This window comes from Hylobates moloch, unplaced genomic scaffold (genome assembly GCF_009828535.3).
Source record: "Hylobates moloch isolate HMO894 unplaced genomic scaffold, HMol_V3 SCAFFOLD_2, whole genome shotgun sequence".
In the NCBI taxonomy this organism is placed as follows: Eukaryota; Metazoa; Chordata; class Mammalia; order Primates; family Hylobatidae; genus Hylobates; species Hylobates moloch.
Window position 1 is genome coordinate 25,113,606 of NW_026652277.1, and position 19,624 is coordinate 25,133,229.

Consider the following 19,624-nt stretch of genomic DNA (forward strand, 5'->3'; position numbering starts at 1 on the left):
GTTGTTGATTGATTGAGTGGTAGCACCTAGGTCTTTCATGAAGTCATCTGGCTTTGATTGACATCTCTGCCTTTTTTTTCCTACTGAACATGTCATGTAAGACCAAATATAAATTGAAGTTTCTTTCTAAAGGACATCTATTCCTCAGGAAAAATAGTGGAGAGTGTCCTTAAAAATCCAGTTCTTTCATCTTTAATTGCATTTTTTGTTGTTTTGTATTGTTTTAAAAAAACAGACTCTTTTTTAGAGAAGTTTCAGATTCACAGCAAAATTGACGTCATGTAGTTGGAATCATATAGTCTGTACCCTTTTCAGATTGGCTGCTTTCACTTAGCAGTTCTCACTTAAGGTTCTTCCATGTTTTCATGGAGCTCATTTCTTCTTAGAGTTGACTAATATAGCATTGTCTAGATGTTCTACAGTTTGTTTATTCACCTACTAAAGACACATTGTTGCTGTCAACTTTTGGCAATTCTGAATAGAGCTGCTTTAAACACCCTGTGCAGGTTTTTGAGTGGAGGTACGTTTTCAACTCATTTGGGTGAATATGAAGGTGTGAAATTGCTGGTAAGAGTATGTTTAGTTTTGTAACAAACTGGCAAAATGTTTTCCAAAGTGGCTGTACCATTTTGCATCCCCACCAGCTATGAATGAGGGTTCCTGTTGCTCCACATCTTTGGCAACATTAGATGTTGTCAGTGTTTTGGATTTTGGCTATTCTCATAGGTATGTTGTGCTATCTTGTTTTGATTTGCAGTTTCCTAATGATGTATGATGTTGAACATCTTTTCATATGCTTATTTATAATCTGTGTGTCTTTGATGAGATGTCTATTCAGGTCTTTTGCCCATTTTAAAAATTGGGTTGTTCATTTTCTTATTGGTGAGTTTTAATTGTTTATTTTGTATATTTTTGGATAACAGTCATTTATCTAAAGATGTAACTTTTGAGTGTATTTTTCTCCCAGTCTGGCTTAACTTCTTATTCTTTTGAGAATTACTTTATTTTGAATAACAAAGTGTTGGACACATCTATGAAAAGCCCTCCATCAGTGCCAATTTTGCATGGTTGTAGAGGTTATCTGACAGATTTGGCTTAAAACAAATTAAAGTGATTAAACACATTTAGTAATTATTCTTAGGGATATGTCAAGTGTTGTGAACAAGCCTTGTAAAGAGCTCCTAATGAGCAGTATGTAAATGGTTATGTTGTTATCACAAATATGTACTTGTAGTATAAATGTGGAAAAACAGCATCCCAGTGTTTTATAAATGAATATGTGGAGCTTGGATAAAAATTCCAGGCTGCATTTCATGTGGGATCAAAAAGTTCTGATTTTCAAACCACCGTGGTGGAAGTAAAGCTGACATTCTAGAATACCGTGTTGCTTGGGTAGAAGGTGGCTTTCCTGACAGTGGTGATAAAGGTATATATAAAAGCTGGAATAAAATGGTTTCATGATATGGTAAAGATAATAAGGATGATGGTTCAGGTGGTTTTTGTTTGCTTGTTTCTGAATTCTTTTTGTTGTTACTTCTTATTTGAGGCCACCTCTCATTTGTAGTTGCCTGACTTTGACATATGTAGTATATTTTAGGAATTTATTCTTTCCCACTAGATAGTAGGACATTGTGCTTAATTACTTCTTGTATGTGGGATACTATCTGCTTGAGAGTACTAGTTGAGGGGAACATAGCACTCACAGCCTTCTTTTATGCTACTTTTTGGTTTTATTTTGAGAGATTTTCTTCATTAAGATACCCTTTGGTGAACTCTAAATTCTTGAATCAAACATTTAAATTGTAATCCTGTTGTTATATAGGATATTGTACCTGTGGATGCATCTTATGAAGTAAAAGAACTATATGTGCCAGAAAATAAACTTCATTTGGCAAAAACAGATGCGGAAACATTACCAGCCCTGAAAATTAATAAAGTAAGTTCTTTGTTGCTTTTCACACTAAGTGATACAGCCTTATATACAGTAGTTTGTTAAATTTGTGACTTATAGCAGTATTTGAGGCCAGGGGTGGTGTTAGGTAAGGGGCAAAGATGTTGTGGTATATGTCACAATTTCTAAGGATGGGGCATGTGTTTAATTTGTGCAACCATGTTCCCAAATTACCATGGCTTTGATTTGCTTTGAGTAATAATATTTATTTATTTTGAACTATCAAAGAACAAATATTATATGAGATCTTTAGGCTTATCAAAAATAATGGGTTCTAAAAGGTCAAGGAATACTAATCCACAGTAATTAAGTAAACATTCTCCCCTTCAGACATGTTTTCTAATCCCTTGCCAAAACTTGACTCTCTCTGTCTTATATTGTTAAGAATAATTTTATTGTGTATCTTAGCTCTGATGATATCATTAGCTGTCTTTCCCAATACAACTGCTTAGTTAAGCATGATGAGAATGGAAACTATAATTTATCATTTTCAAATCTTAGAGAATTTTAGGTTGTATCATTTATGTATACTTTAAAAAAAGGGAGATTAGAAATAAGTATTTGGACTAGAAGTTAGATTCCCCATCCTTTCTTTTAGTATAGTAAAAATCCAAAATACCCAAGGAAGTGCCGCATCTGAAAGTAAGGAGAAAGGAAAACAAAACAAAACTTCTAGGCTTGGAGAAAGACTCTTTAAGTTGTTACCAAAATCCCTGATGGGAGTAAATTATATTGGTGCACTTTGTGTGTGTAATTGGGTCTCTGACCAGAAACCAAGACATGCCAGGGAGTGACAAGAAGGGAGAACGACAGAGCAGAGAAGCTCAGGAAGTGAACTGTTGCAAAAGAACAACAGAATTTGTTGCTTACAGACTGCGTGGAGTGAATACACACAGACAAAGGCAGAAAGAAGAAGAGTGAGAATGAATGACTATGAATTTACATGTCAGATTGTAGAATCCAGAAAGACAGTAGCTTTTTCTAAATGGAATGTTTTTTCAGTTCATTGGTTCTCAAATTTCTTCAATTGGCAGAGCATCTGGAAGTCACACTGCTATTCTTTGCACCACCTCACATGCTTATTTCTAAGTATGGTAGCATTGGGGTTAGGCCTTCAATATAGGAATTTTGAGAGGACACAGACGTTCAGTCCCTAACAGATACTGTCTAGAATTGAATTCCAGTACAGACAAGTAGTAGCCACCATCAAAGGTTTTGGAAAAAAAAAATTTTCTTCATGAATACAATTTTTTTTCCTGTGAATTGATTTTGCAGTGGAACACATTGGCAAACATACTCTGGGAATAAATAGTAGGCTGCATTTTACTGCGCTCCACTCTGCCAGGTGCTTTATCTTTCTCATTGGAGAGCCACTGCTGTATGCTCAGTTAAAAAATGAGCATATCCAGCTTACATTAATGATAAGTACATTGTTCATTGGTCCTTTGACGTTCTGATGGGATATGCTAGAAATCTCAAAGTTCAAGAAATAATAGTCTTCGTAAAATGAAGAGTACTCTGTCATGGGTAAGAGACTTCTTGGAAAATATTTTATTTGAAGTTTCTTTCTTTCTTTCTTTTTTTTTTTTTTTTTTTGAGACATGGTCTCACTCTACTGCCCAGGCTGCCAGGCTGGAGTGCAGTGGCGTGATCTCAGCTCACTGCAACCTCTGCCTCCTGGGCTTAAGCGATTCCTGGCCCAAGCAATCCTCATGCCTCAGCCTCCCAAGTAGCTGGGACTACAGGAATATGCCACCACACCTGGCTAATTTTTTGTATTTTTAGTAGAGACTGGGTTTCACCATGTTGGCCAGGCTGGTCTTGAGCTCCTGATGTCAGGTGATCTGCCTGCTTTGTTTGGCCTCCAGAGTGCTGGAATTTCAGGCGTGAGCCACCTCCTCTGGCTGTAAAGTTTCTCTTGGTTAAGGAGAGTAGTTATCCAAGTGTTAGATCATCACTGTTATAATTTTCTGGGAACATTTTAGAAATATTCATGGGCCCCACAGCAAACTGACTGAATTAGAAACTCTGCAGATGAAGCAGTCATCATTTTAGCAAGCTTTCCAGGGGTTTGAGGTAAAGTTTGAGAACCACTAGTTTAGGAGAGGCTGTCCTTATTAGAAATACTTGGAGGCCTAATGTTATTTAAATTTAATAGGAGAAGGAAATATTTTCCTAGTGCCCTTATTCTTTGTTAGTTTGGTATAATCTATATTCATCCTTACACTGTTTGTTTCCGTTGCTTTCAAAATTAAATTCCTAAAGATCATCATTGCTTTTGCTCATATGTACATGCAATAGAAAATTTTGCTTTACTTTCAAATTTACTAGGTGGATATGCAGTGGGTGCAGGTTTTGGCAGAAGGTTGGGCAACCCCATTGAATGGCTTTATGAGAGAGAGGGAGTACTTGCAGTGCCTTCATTTTGATTGTCTTCTGGATGGTAAGACATTTTACATTCAAAATTATATTGTATATGGAAGAGAAATTACATAGTTGCAGAGATTTTTCACTGTTTACAAAAAGTAGTAGGGTAACATCTTAATAGAGGTAGCATTATAAGACTAAGTTATATCAGTACCGAACACTTTATTTAAGTGAATCATGAGATCTCATTTTTGTTTTTCCCTTTCCTGACTCTTATTTATTGCAGAGAGAGAGGGAAAATCTGGGGATCAGGGCCGAAGATGGATTGTAAAACACATACAGTTATTCTATGCTGTTTTTGCCTGATCACTGTGGAAAGCTGCTTCCCACCCAGGGCATATACGTGCTGCGTTTTGCGGTACTGAAGCCCATGCTTGAGCCTTCTAATGAGGAATTGTGGAGTCCTAGTTAAGGAATTCTGAAATATGTGGCTAAAAATGTGGTCCTTCCTATTTTAAAACATTAACAAAAATTTGTCAAACAAATTGATGTCGGCCAGGCGCGGTGGCTCATGCCTGTAATCTCAGCACTTGGGAGGCTGAGGGAAGTGGATCACCTGAGGTCAGGAGTTCGAGACCAACTTGGCCAACATGGTGAAACTCCATCTCTGCTAAAAATACAAAACTTAGCTAGGTGTGGTGGCGTGTGCCTCTAATCCTAGCTACTTGGGAGGCTGAGGCAGGAGAATCACTTGAACCTAGGAAGTGGAGGGTGTGGTGAGCCAAGATCATGGCACCACCATACTCCAGCCTGGGCAAAAGGATGAGACTCTGTCTCAAAAAAAAAAAAAAAAAAAAAAGATGTCCAATATATTATCATTATAATCCAGCAGCTTTTAATTTTGTGTTGTATACTGTTGGTAAGATTAACTTACTACCTTATGAAAATATTTTTAAATGTCACAGAACCCTACTATAATTGCTACCAAGTTTTTTGTTTTGTGACTTCTTTAAACTGGGTGGTGAAGTAGATATTAGAAAACATAATTTCTAATCATTCTTCTCAAGAAACTTTATCACAGGAACATAAGGATTAAATAATGCATTTTGATTTTCTTCCTTGGAACTAATTGCAAAGTCTTGTGGACTACCTCCTTTATAATGATTTAGTCTTGGGCTTGGTGCAAATCTACCTATTCATTTTCCATGTTACACTTTACCTAGTGGTAGTAATTTGAAAAGCAGCCAAGCAGTTATCATTACTCTCGTTGACATCTTTTGTTCAAAGAAGATATGCCATGATGTCCAAAACAATATGATTTATTTAGCATATAAATAGTCCAAATATGAATGTGAGAGCACGCTTTACTTTTCTAACCCATAGATGATGAATAGAAAAAAGATTTTTACAGCTTGCAAGGCTGCATGCTGAGACTGTGCCTTTAGTATCACTGACAACACATTTTGGTTTAAATGCAGCCATTACTGTCTTTATTTCTTGGTTAGTGATAGCTGATATCAGTTTGAATTTGACTGTATTAAAAAAAAACTTTTTGGGTAGTTCTGTCTTCCTATCTCAAGGATACTCAAGTATACTTAATCAACTTATCACATAAATTGTAGTTATTATGTCATCCTGTTATCAATAAGGATTTAAGTTTTTCCTGAAAAGGCCCAGAAACGTAGTTCTTTGTCTCTTTCATATATTGGAAGTGCACAACATATATTTGGTGATGTTAGGCTTAACCAGCTGATTCGTTCTTGTTAAACAGTTTGTTTTACTTAATTCTATACCAAAATGTTGTACCCAAAGACAGTTTGATTCTTTTAATTTTTGCTTTTTTTTTTTTTTTTTTAACTTGGGAGGTCGTTGCTCATTCTCCCTGACCTTGTAGCTTGTTCTGTCTTTTCGTTTTTCTGTGCCAGGTACTAGTTGAATACTGTCACTGGACCCACAGCCTTTTATTATTTGGAAAGTGTCCCCTGAAGTGAAAGGTGGATGTAAGTAAAGCCTGTTGAGTAATCCAAGCTGTGTGCTTCATGTTCTTTTGTGCTCTGCAGGAGGTGTCATTAACTTGTCAGTACCTATAGTTCTGACTGCAACTCATGAAGATAAAGAGAGGCTGGATGGCTGTACAGCATTTGCTCTGATGTATGAGGGCCGCCGTGTGGCCATTCTTCGCAATCCAGAGTTTTTTGAGCACAGGAAAGAGGAGCGCTGTGCCAGACAGTGGGGAACAACGTGCAAGAACCACCCCTATATTAAGGTGCTGAAAAAACCTCGCTGCATTTTATCTTGATTTGCCAATGATGTTTGTGCTGAAATGCGGGCATTTTCTGTGTATTGACTTTTCATTGGAATTGTTAATGTTTTGCAGAATGGAGATTGGACCTTACGTGTGATGAGTGTTTATGCTCTTGTCATTTTGGTCCAGATAAATATTTATTCAACAAACGTATTTTAAATCTCTATTATATACATGGCACTGGGCTAGGTGCTGATGCTGGGAATGCAGGGCCAGGGACACCACCGGCACAGTGTTTCAGCTCTTGGAGTATACAGTCTTGTCGTGTGCTTAGGAATGTACTTACAATGAGTGTGTGAGGTAGAGGCTAAGGGAGCCCTCACCAGGGTGGTTTGATGTGAAAGCAGTGAAATATAATTTCTCTTCAAAGTACTTCATTTATTTTATATATATATGTTGTATGTGGAATGTTACTGAAGTCAAATTTCTGTCAGTTGTTAGGTGTGTTAAGGTAGACTGAGAAAGAAGCTGGGCGCGTTGTTGGCACATAAGCCAAAGCCTCATGGGGAAAAATAGGGCTGGAGCTGCCTTGTGAAGATGAACAGGTCCTGGAGGGTAATAGCTCCTCCTTTCAGATGCAGGGAAAGAAAGTAGTAAAATTGTAAGAAATTTGAGGTGGTGTGGAGATTGGAAAGCATGAATTTGCATCTAACTGAATGATCATTAATTCTTCAAAAGGTTAGGATTGGAGAACACAGAGTGTGGGGTGACCCAGGGCTACAAATTGTTCTGTTAATCAATGTACGATAATAATGAAAAGAATGTTTTTGTTACTTGAAAAGGTATAATTATTCACATCGCTTTTGTTTGCCTTTCATATGTAAAGATAGTTATTTCACAAGTTTTCTGGGAAATCACAAAATCGATTCTAATTTTATAGCATCTCTAATGTCAATTTAGTTGATAAGTCAGATTTACCTTATTTAAGATGAGAGTGGCTTACAACAACTGTATTTAGCTTATGTGAGAAATGTTTTTACTTCTTTTGATCTCGGTTTCCATTAAAAAAAATTTTTTTTCCTATTAGATGGTCATGGAACAAGGAGATTGGCTGATTGGAGGAGATCTTCAAGTCTTGGATCGAGTTTATTGGAATGATGGTCTTGATCAGTATCGTCTTACTCCTACTGAGCTAAAGCAGAAATTTAAAGATATGAATGCTGGTGAGACATGGATTTAATTACCTAATACAGGTCGGCTTGGAGAGAAAGTTCTAGAAGATTTTTTCTAGTGCTTACTAAAATGTAAAACAATGATGAGTACAGGTAAATATAGCAGTGGAATATGTAAAGAAAGGTAGTCAATCAAAACTAGCCTGTGTAGGTTCATTATATTGATATAATTTGATTTGACATTATTTTGAATACTCTGGAAGCTAGATGCTAATACAGAATTTACCTTTCGTTTATTACAAAACTCGCATGTTAAAGCTGAATGGAACTATAGAATATTATTTGAATAATTCACTCATATATATATGCTTTATATGTCAGTGTTTTACATGATACATATATATATATATATATATATGAATGTCATGTATCTCCGAATGTTTTACTTGACATTCATATATTGGAAGTGCACAGTATATATTTGGTGATGTGTCACAGCAAATAATGATACGTGACCATTGTATCATACCATTGTACCAATGATATACAACCATGATTTAAATAATAAAGTTGTTTAAAGCAAAAATTAAAAGAAACAACACTGTGTGTAGAAATACTTCTCAAAACAATTCATCAAACTGTCTTTGGGTACAAATTTTTGGTATAGAATTACAGAAGTAAAAGAAACTTAACAAGGAAGAATCAGCTGGTTAAGCCTAACATCACCAAATATATACTGTGTACTTCCAATGTATGAATGTCATGTATCGCAGCAAATAATGGAACGATGGAACTTTTATCATGTTCACTTCATTTAAAAAATGTTTGTAGATCTTTATATGCCAGTATGCCATGTGCTGAAGATCCATAAATAAATACTCTAGGAGCTTATGGTATAGAAGAGAGAGACATTAAACAATAACAGAAAAAGTTGTTTAAGAGCAGAATAGAGAAGCTACAGATGCTGTTCTTTATAATACTGCTTTCTATATTATAAAGCACTCCGGGACAGGATTTTTATATCAAACTTCTTGCTATTAGGTCTTTGACACAGAGGTGGGTAAATTATGTGCTTACCTTGGTGCACCCATACTCTTTCCATACCTGCAAATTCAAGGTTCTGTATCAGGGAACAGCATTCACTGTAGATTTGGGGAGGCCTTTTTAAGCCTTAAAATTGGAAGCATCCTGCAGTTATGCTCCTAATTAATTCCCACCCACTGCAGAGATGGTTTGGCCCTAAGCACTGATGCTGCTCTCTTTCAAATTTTCTGTGTAGAAATCAGATGGATGTGGCTGAGAAAGGGCAGGTGAATGTGTTTGCCTTTTTGGGGTATATAGCTGGCCACCAAACCATGTTTGTGAACCAGAGGCCCTCGTTCCAAGCAACTACAGAACAACTGGGAAAGAGCAGGCATTTCGTTTGTGTTTGTGTTAGTGTCGGTGAACTCCAGAATGCTCCTGGTAGGCATACAGAGTTCTGTGTTCAGACTCTGCCTCACCACCTAGCAGTTATGTGTTTGTGGGGAAATTACTTTTCTCTCTAAGGCTCATGGACAATTGATGAGGATATTGATGGTACCTAAAGCATAACATTTTACTTTAAAAAGTGAAATGAGATAAGATGTGTGAGGCACTTTAAACTGTACTGGTATGTAGTAAGAGATTAAGTTGTTGATATGGTTTGGCTGTGTCCTCCAAAATCTCATCTTGAATTGTAGTTCCCATAATCCCCACCTGTCATGGGAGGGACCCAGTGGAAGGTAATTGAATCATGGGGGTGGTTTCCCCCGTGCTATTTTCGTGATAGTAAGTTCTCACAAGGTCTGATGGTTTTATAAGGGGCTCGCCCTTTTGCTTGGTTCTCATTCTCTCTTCTGCCACCATGTGAAGAAGGACGTGTTTGCTTCCCCTTCCACCATGATTGTAAGTTTCCTGAGGCCTCCCCAGCTGTGTGGAACTGTGAGTCAATTAAACCTCTTTTCTTTATAAATTACCTGGTCTTGGGCATTTCTTCATAGCAACATGGTAATACAGGTGCCTTAATTTTTGTTGTGTGAACTGAAGCTAGACTTTATTCATGTGAAGTTTAGAGCAAGAATTATCTGTTTATACCTAAGTTCTGCTGTAGACTGCTGAAATTTGAAGTGTTATGAACTTAATAAAATGGGTTAAGAACTGGAGGCCTCAGATGGGCCACCCACTCTTCAGTGCTCCATAGTTCCTACCTAGTCTGCTTAACTCATTCACATTTCTTTCTTGGCTCCTTTAGGGTTTTTGAGTGCGGGATCCCTTTTCCCCTTTTATACTTTACTCCTGAATTTGAAGCAAATATTTGGCTTAAATTACTGATACAGAAACTTCTTTGAGTGCTATACTTGGTACTGCCTGTATAACAGCTCATTTCTCTTCTTTTTTGCTAAGATGTTTTAGGCCCAGTATACAGGAATGAATAATGATTGATACAAGTTAATAATGATGCCCCACTCTTTTTTGTCAGTGTGTGATTTAAGGGTCAGTGCATTAAGTCATTTCTGGCCATTGAGATCTAAGGAAGAGGGTTTTCAGGAAAGATTTTCTTTCCAACAGTTTGGCTTATGCCAGACAACTTCTGTTTTTTTCACCCTTCTCTTTCTTCCTGTTTTGGATGTTTGGAGTTCCTGCAACCATTCTTGTATTCATGAAAATTCCAAATATGCTAACTTTTGTCCTTATACTGTGAGTTTCTTATCCAACCATGGAGTCATTTATCTCCAGATTTCTTATTCAAAGAGATAACATATATTCAAATTATTTAAGATACTTTTTGTTGGGATTTCTGTGATTTGCAACCAGAAGCATCTGGTAGTTTATTATATGTACACTTCCCTTTTCTGCTGGTGAACAGAAACATGTTTAATGGAGGACTTGCTGTGACCATGTTATTTAAATGTTTGCCAAAATTTGAATTCGTATCTGGAACTGATATTAGTAAATTAATTGTTGGCACTGTTAAGGGTCTTATCAAGGAATTATTCATAATTAGGGACTTTCATATTACATCTGTTTTGCACTCTTCTTTGTGAGCCAAACATTTTAAGTCATTTAGAGAATGTGTTGCATAATGAATGATTTCAACTTTGTTTAAAGTAGCTGAGAGCCAGTTATTAGCCTTACATCAAACAACAAAAATTAGAGTGTTATTTTATTTTTTCCATTTTTATACTGAGGCAAATAAGCAACAGACCGAGGAGTTTACTTTGTAGTTCTTGTTCACTCTTTTAGGAAGCCAATAACAAGTCAGTTCTGATGTGTTCAGGCGAGAGAAAGCAGGGAATTTATTTATTTATTTTCTTAATCTAGGATTTCTTTTCTTACCTCTTCCTCCTTCTCCTCCCCTCATCTTAGAAGTACTTTGGTTACCCCATGTGGGCTATTGTCCTGTGCACAGCACTATCAGTTTGGCTGTTCTTAGACTATTCTGTAGCTGGGAAGGATTGAGAAGTCTTTAATACCCACATTAAAGGTGATTGCAAGGTGATACATTTCCAGATGGCAAGTTCTTTGAATTACCGATGATTGACCAATATCCTGGAGGGGAAGAATGCATTTCACTTAAGCCAAGTAAGAGCCTGTTAGTGTTTATTAAACATAGAATATTGGTGTCCTGCTGATTGCAAAGGGAAGAGTTGACATAATTTCTTTCAGACTAGTGTGTGGTAGTACAGTGTTGAATAAATCTGAGAAAGCTTTATAGTGTTGCTGAATTACAAACCACATTTTAAGTGAGTAAATGGAGACATCAGAAGAATGTTTTAAGTAAAGTTGAGGATGATACATGAGAAGGCTGAGGCAGAAGCAGATCTATGTTTGGCTCTGAAGTAGATAGTGGATCTCGATGATAAGTGGCAGCAAGCCAGAGAGCTGAGATTGGGTGAGGGGAACCTGTGTCAGTCAGCTCCCAGCAGGAAGCAGAAGGCACACTCAGATGAGGCTTTGAGCATAATTCAGTGAAGCAAGTATTTAAAGAAAGGTGGTCAGAGTTAAGGGAACCTACAAGGAATTGCTGAGGTGTCCAGGGACTAGTGGCATTGGGTAGTGTTAGCCAGTTCCAAAGGGGTGAGAACAGGAAGCAGTGTTTCTGAAGCCAGGTGGGAGCTGCAGCTGTGGGAGGGCCACTGGGCAGAAGCTGGTTGCAGGGTCACTGGCACAGCCAGAATCACAGTGCTGAGGCAGATGATAGTGGGGAGAAGAGCTCCCCAAAAGCTTTTCTCCGTCCATCCTCTGGTTGCCTGCTAATGCCTCCACTCTCAAGGCAGAAGGACAACAGCCCCTTCTAGGGGAAGCCCTGAGGGACACCTGTGCTCCCTGCCCCAGGACATCAGAGAATAGATGGGGAGGGGAATGGCAAATAAGTGGCACGGAACCCAGTTGGCACAAAGCTTTATAGTGAACATCTTACTTTAATTTGGAAGTGTTTTTAGTCATGAGAATAGAAAGTAGTTCATTCCTGCCATACTTTAGAATATGAATTTACCAGTTTGTGAAAAATTCTAATATCTTTATATTTGTTCAAGGGGCCCATCTCTTATTCCTTTATTTCTCCCCCCTGGCTTAAGCAGTTTGAGTAAAAGAAAGACTGTTAGTTTATGATAATCCCAAGGAGGAGGGGAGATCAAATTGCTTTGTTATTCCAGGTCCCTTCACAAAAACTCCCACAAAAACAAACATTAAGCACACACACAACTCTAGCAACCCTAGAACCATTGTCTTGTTTAGCTACTGTATTGATTTAGGGAAAATCAGAAATGTCTGTTCTTGGAGCTTTAGGGTAGAGAGGCAGATAGAAACCTTGGGTGGGAGGGAAGAAAGGAATTATTAATTACTGCTCTATGTAGCGCAGTCTTACAGTGAAGTTAAGAGGAAAGAAGCAAGAAGATGTTGTAATTCTATGTTCAGTGGTTGGGGTGGATACTGGGGCGCTGGCTGTGGGCTGGGATGTGAAGCACAGTTCTGGGAAGTTTGAGGAAGGGTGACTAGGATTTAGGAGCACTGCCCTGCTCATCACCTCATTCATTTATTTGCTGAGTTGCAGTTGTCTTTGGATACTCAGCTTGGAAAGAGTAGAGTCTGGGTCGCTCTGCACTGTGCCACGACAGTCCTTGCTGGCAACGCCTCTAGATGAAGTGGCCTGTGGCTTGTCCTACATGTGTTCAGGGAATGCTGATATCTTCATTTCCTTCCTTGTCACACATATATGCTCAGGAAAACTTTCTTCACTTTCTTCTTCCTCTTCTACCTGCTGGAAGGAAAGGGATCAGACTTCACTTGTTTCCTTAGTGTATTGGCTCCTGGACTAGATGATAGGAAATCCAGAGGAAAGGGAGAGAACTTGCTCTGCTGGGAAGTTCCTTCACATAGACATGCAGTACAGGAGAAGGAATAGGCTTTGGGGGCCAGACCCAAATTTGGCTTGAGATGTGACAGTAATAGGAAAGGCAGAAGAATTGAGGGAAAGAGGTAGGTAATGAGCAATGTATATTGAAATAGTTTTTGTAATACGTCTGTCCGGTGAACTGGAAGGAAGGACTTAGAGATGTGGCTAAGAGAAGCCATCTGTATGTGTGCGGTAATTGAACCCAGGTGTAGGGGTAAGCTTCCAGTGAGTCTGTCAAGAAGGAATTTCATAGGGCCCAGCAGTAAGCCTTGTGGCTCCAAGAGGACCACAAGATGTCAGAAACAGGTGGTTAGACCAGAATGGCCAAGCGGAATAGAAATGTCATATGTTTGATTATAGCTGTGTAAAAATGTATGCAACAAAGAGAAAAACTGGAAGGTTGCACAAAACAAAAGACTGTGCTTTCAGGACAGTGCGTTTATGGATGATTTTCTCATTAAATTTTATTGGTTTTCATGGTTTTTACTTTAAAAAAAAAAAAAAAGCATAGAGAGGCAGATGACATATAAAAGGTTGGTGCCGGGGTTGGAAGGCCTTAAGTGGTGTAGATTTTTATGTCAGTCAGTAGAGAGGTAAGGACCACTTAAATCAGGAAAGTGCTGTTTGAATTTGGCTTGCATTTCATCCTCACTGTTGATGGAACAGGAAGGAATTGGTTGAATCAATGAATCCAGTCCAGCAGTGTCATGTATAGGTGAAGACGCCCATTCTTTCCTTCCCTAACTCGGTCCTCCACACTGTGGTAGTGCTGTCACCAGTCTTGTGGTAATAGTGTAGAGGAGTAAGTGAAGGAATATTGTCATGTCCTGCCGGAGTTGAAGGAACTATATTCCTTTTAACGTGTATTTATTCTCTTAGGGAACGTCTTTGCTCCTCTGCTCTGACTAGACTGCAAGCCCCAGGAGGGCAGGCCAGTTTCACTACTCCCTCAGGCTCAGCATGTCTCCAACTGCATTTGCATCCTGTCCCCGGTGGGTTTCTTCCCTGTCACTGGCTGTCGTGTAAAGTTGGGTAGGGGAAGAAGACCTATTTGAAGACAGACCTTGTGAAGAGATGATGAAGGCTGAGTGTGCTGGTAATTAGTGTGCTGCAAATGAGATGTGGGGAACAGAAGGGACTCATTACATGTGGAGGACAGGGCAAGAAAGGAAGCTGAGCCTCTGAGGTAGGTAATGGTGAATTGCTGGTGAGGCGCTTGTGGAGCACTAAGAGGCAGTTGGGGAGACAGTAGTCTGAGCTTGGGTAGAGTTCTGGTCAGAAGACCCAGGTTTGTAAATCACTAGTACCTAGGGCTCTGCTCAGTGACCTCAGGCACCTGAGAGCAGGGTTGGGAGGGGCTTGACAGGGAGGGCGGGCCTGTTCTTGCTGTTGTCATAGTGTGGCTTTATTCACCAGTGTGTAGACTGTGGTCTGTCAGATGAGCCTTCATCAGATGTCCCCATTATTCTTTGAGCACTTCCCTTCTTAATGGTGCAAAAAGGTGTTCCAGCTCATGTTGTACTTTTCTTGCCCCAGCTCTAAAAGCTGCCATTTGCCAAGGAGCTCTGGTTTATGTAAGTGGGGAATGGTTTTTAGAATGTATGGGCTTTTGTTTTGCTTCTCGCCACTGAGTAGTCATTGTTTGTAGGACCAAACAATGGTCCTACAAAAAAAAAAAGTGGACAAAACTAAGAGATGTGTGTGTGTGTGTGTGTGTGTGTGTGTGTGTATCTGTAGTTCTAGTGGTCAAAAGGGATATTTTGGCATCTTTTATGTCCATATGTAAAACAAAATGTGAAGTACATTGAGAAGGATAGAAAAATGTTAGGTCTATTTCCCTCCTCCCATCCCAAAGCAAAATAATTTTAAATGCTTGTATATCAAGACTTTTCTGTTTTTTGGACCTAATGTTCTATCAGCTATTTCCTTTGTGAAAACCGGCCCTGTTCTGTTCATGTATAAAGGTAACGTGAGGAACTTCCAAGAGTAATGATCATGCTGTAAATCTTGGATTTTACATGATGTGGCAAAACGAAAACAAAAAGTCCCAGTTAAGTAGGATGCCACAGTCTTCCTGTGATACCTTTTGTTATGGTGATAGAAGAGGGTCAGAATTGAGAATAGATTGGAGAAGATGTGCTATTTGGCTTACAGATTGTTAGAAGAGAGAGGCTGTTCCTCTCCCTGAGTCGAGCTTGGATCAGCATGGCATGATGCTTTGTCAGGTATTGTGAGGGCGGCGAAATACAGAGCTCCTCTAACTGGATTGGAAAGATTTCCTGCTAGCAAGCACCACGTAGGCATGAACCCAGGGTTGTAAGCAGGAGATAAGGAGTTAACCAGTTTCATCTCTCTAGCAGTTTTCATTGTTTTAAGGGATATTGTTGTTGGTAAACTATAATCCAAAATTCAGACCTTTGATCATAAAACAAAATATGGTTCTAGTCGAGCAAAGTAATCGTAAGTGAGCATATTTGAACAGTAAGTAAATTTTTGAAACTACAGATATATTTCTCTACTTTTCTGTCTCCCTTAGTAAAGCATTATCTTAGGTCCTTTGGAGGGATTGGTCTGGTGGGTAACTGAGGCACAAACCAAAAATGTTTATCTATGGTAAGCAGTGGATCCAGGATATTAGGACCAGAAAGTCTGATGATTGCTCTCATTTCCCATGAATGCAAGAAAGTAATTCTTATAAATCCATGATTGTTATATTACATATCCTCAGATAAGTATGATTTACTTAATATTGTATAGTAGAAGTGTAGGTCATGTTATCCTAAATGGTCAAAGCAGTACATTTTTTTTTTTTTTTACCAGTTTTCTGATTTCTGAGTTTGCATATGTTTGCTTAATCCTAAGTATCAAGTTTTAAGAAAAATTGCATATCCTTTGGGAAGTAATCTGTTAGAAACATGCTATTCTTAACTCTGGAAATTCTCTTTTCAGATGCTGTCTTTGCATTTCAACTACGCAACCCAGTGCACAATGGACATGCGCTGTTAATGCAGGATACCCATAAGCAACTTCTAGAGAGGGGTTACCGGCGCCCCGTCCTCCTCCTCCACCCTTTGGGTGGCTGGACAAAGGATGACGATGTTCCTTTGATGTGGCGTATGAAGCAGCATGCTGCAGTGTTGGAGGAAGGAGTTCTGAATCCTGAGACGACAGTGGTGGCCATCTTCCCATCTCCCATGATGTATGCCGGACCAACTGAGGTAGACTGCTTGTAAGATTTTCACTGCAGCAGTGTTAAAGCCACTCTTACTAACATAGCTAGTGTCACCATCCGATTGCTTTTTCTCTGCTCTGTAGGCCTGTTCCAAACATTTAGCATACATGACATACTCTCCTGCTTGTTAGGGATGTTCCCTGGATGTTAGGGGCAGCCTTGAGAAAGGAAAGGTGGGAAGAGGTTTCACTTGCTCTTGTGGGTCTTGGTCCCAGTTGTGAAGTAGGGGATGTTCCCTGCAGACAGGGCTGGGCATGGTTGGGAAGGTATGCCACAGCTCCTCTTGTAACTGCTGGCCACATTGCAGACACAACAACAACACTGATCTTGTCCTGTTACCAGCGTTCTAGGTCTTTGTTAAAGAGGGGAGCTGGGCAAAGCCTGTTTGTTTAAATTCTTCTCTATGTCCTTGTGTTTTCAGAGATAGGCACATTCCTTTCCTCTAGGTATAGGGAGGGCACCTCTGGAATGAGTCTTTTGACCTACTTCAGGAGAAGATCTGCTAGGTTGTATGACTGCCTTAGGGCAAGGTGAGAGTGGCTTGCTTTCTTCTGCTGTTTTCTCAAATGCCAAGGTGCCATATTTTGGAGTAGTGTGTCCTGAACCGTATCAATATGCTAGCTGCAGCAAGTCCTTCCCTGGCCTCAGATTCAACTCTGCTCACTACCCGCAAGAGCATGGTCTAGTGGAAATAATACAAGACTGTTGTCGAGGAGTCCAGGCACAGTTCTGGGTCTGGGTTGCCACCAGCTGGTTTGCAATCTCACATTAGACTTCTTGAGACCTCTCTAGACTATGTTTGAGTGCACAGTAAGTGGTGTAGGTAGGACTAAGTGTTCTTTAAGATTCTGTCCCATTCTGATTGTTTCCTAATTTGTCTTATTTTCTTTTAACTTCACATTGAAATATAATGTATATGAGAAAGTATATATGAAAAAGTACATATTATTTGTACTTACAGAAGCATTAAAAGAAAAAGCACATCTTTCATAGATGCAAGTAAATGAATTTTTCCCATTGGAACAGAGGCATACAATCAGCTTCCAGATTAAAAACAAATTTTTATCATCACCCAGACGTTTTTCTTCTTGCCCCTTTCTGTTCACTACTTGTCCTCCCCCTAGGAGTCATCAGTACCCTCACATTAACATCATAGGCCCAGTTAGCTTGTGTTTAAGATTGGATATCCTGAGAGCAGACTCTGAGAGTGAGGTGAGGGTTCAGGAAGTCTCTTAGGGAGAACTCTTGGGATCAACACCTCTGGAAGGGAAGAGAAAGGAAGGGAGCAGGATTCTGTAGAGCGGGAGGTCGAGCTACAGTTCAGTCTCAGTGGAGGCTTTAGTTGAGTCCATGGGGAGCTCTGGAAAGGCCCTTCAGAGATGTCCAAAGTTGCATGGGAAATAGGCATTATATCTCCGTGTTTCAAGGGGTTGGCTGCCCATGGGAGGGGGCATACCTTTGGGTGCTGCTGCTCCTTTCAACAGAAGCAGTTTCTGAGTGAGGCGACAGCTGCTGGGTGTCTGCTGGCAGCTGAGGACCTGGAGAGCCTGCTCCCTTCCTGCAGGAGGCCTGAGTGTTGCATCACAGCATTAAATCCAGCTGGTTTTTAGTATTTCTGTAATTCAAATCATACCGCATATATACTCTTTTGTGTCTGGCTTCTTTCACTTTACACTGTGCTTGTGAAACTCACCTTTATTGTTATGTAATTAGTGGCAGATTTTTCATTCTTGGTAGTGTGTGGTGTTTCGTTGTGTGATTTTACCCAATATTGTTGATGGACATTTGGGCACTTGACAGATTTTTGCTCTTAAGAATAGCACTGGCGTGAAGGTTTTAGTGCATGTCTTTTTGTGGACATTTCTGTTGGTTATACCAGGGAGGAGAATTGCTAGGTCCTGGGATATGTATTTGTTCAGCGTTAGTAGATTCTACCAGTCAGTTTTTTGATGTGGTTGTACCATTTTACACTCCCATCAGCAGTGTATTGCCTCACCAGTACTTGAATGTCCTTTTCATTTTAGCCATTTTGGTCCTTTAGTCCTGATTACTTAGCCAAGCACTCTGTAATACTTTTCCTATTTCTTAACCAGCCTCAAAAAATCTCCTCATTGAACCAGTTTCACTGAAATGGAGTCTTAGTAAATGAGTTGTAGTTATAAAGGATTGAGAAATAGAATATAAGTCCATATTTTATTGATTTCTTACTGTCTTACTGTATTTTCAGGCAATATTCTGAATGCTTTACATATGTTAACTAAATCCTTATAAAGATTGCTAGTTAATGTATAACTTATGTTATTCAGTTATTTGTTGTAAGTTTTATGTTAGGTTTTATAGCTTATGTTATAAGGATTAATCCTTATAATACTAAGAGGGTAGGTACTATAATTATTCACAGTTCACAGGTGAGGAACCTGAAGTAGGGAGGTTAAACTATGTTCAAGATCACATAGTAGTAGTAAATGGTAGAGATAAAATTTGAACCTAACTAATCTGGCTCCAGAGCGATGTACTATAATTTCACATAATTTTTAATATTATATAACATTAAAATATTTTTTAAAATATGTAGCCACATCTTTTTTGAAAAGACTGAAATAAATTCTTATAATATCCTGTAAGAGTTCCAAAATAGTGAGTTAGGATGGCCCTGGCAACATTCGTTAGAGGTGGAATCTCCAAATAAAGTTATTTTTTTATCAGAGCCTAGAGTTGTGGGTTGTGATATTCTTTGTATAATATGTATTCTTAATCTTTGTATTCTTACAATACCTGACACATGATATTGGTAATATCTGCCTATGTTTCTATTGTTGAGAGGAGCAAATAGGATCAACGTAAATCATTTAACACATTGCCTGGCTCATGACAATATGTGGTAATTAATATAATTGGCGTCCTTTAAAAAACTACTTTGCTGCAAATTCTCAGCATTTCTAGGATTCTGGCCCCACATCCGAGGAACTGTCTATATCTCCAGGCTGCTTCATAAGTCTATGAAGTCCTAGAGTTTGATTATGGCAGGGAGCCTGGGATGACCTACTGCCTAATAGGCTTCATGTCAAAGCGTGTGTCCTAGCCCTGATTTGGGATATCCTTTGGTGTTTAATAATATATAAAGCTAATATAAAGAAATTGAAAATACCCATTTTATGAGTGCCTATGCATGTGTCACTCACTGAATAGCTGCTTTGCATGCATGCATTAGGTTACCCCACAACTTGGTGAGGAAAGTTTT

At 39.0% G+C, this 19,624-nt stretch overlaps 1 protein-coding gene across 4 annotated transcripts in view; it reads left to right on the forward strand.

The window, feature by feature from the left end:
* The window catches only part of PAPSS1 (3'-phosphoadenosine 5'-phosphosulfate synthase 1), a 138,546-nt gene that overhangs the window by 58,695 nt on the left and 60,227 nt on the right, over nt 1–19,624 (forward strand). For all 4 annotated transcript variants that reach the window (XM_058432407.1, XM_058432398.1, XM_032171929.2 and 1 more), the window contains 5 exons: nt 1,823–1,936; nt 4,283–4,394; nt 6,379–6,584; nt 7,651–7,786; nt 16,101–16,369. In XM_058432407.1, coding sequence (XP_058288390.1) covers nt 1,823–1,936; nt 4,283–4,394; nt 6,379–6,584; nt 7,651–7,786; nt 16,101–16,369 — 837 coding nt within the window. The remainder of the gene's footprint in view (nt 1–1,822; nt 1,937–4,282; nt 4,395–6,378; nt 6,585–7,650; nt 7,787–16,100; nt 16,370–19,624) is intronic.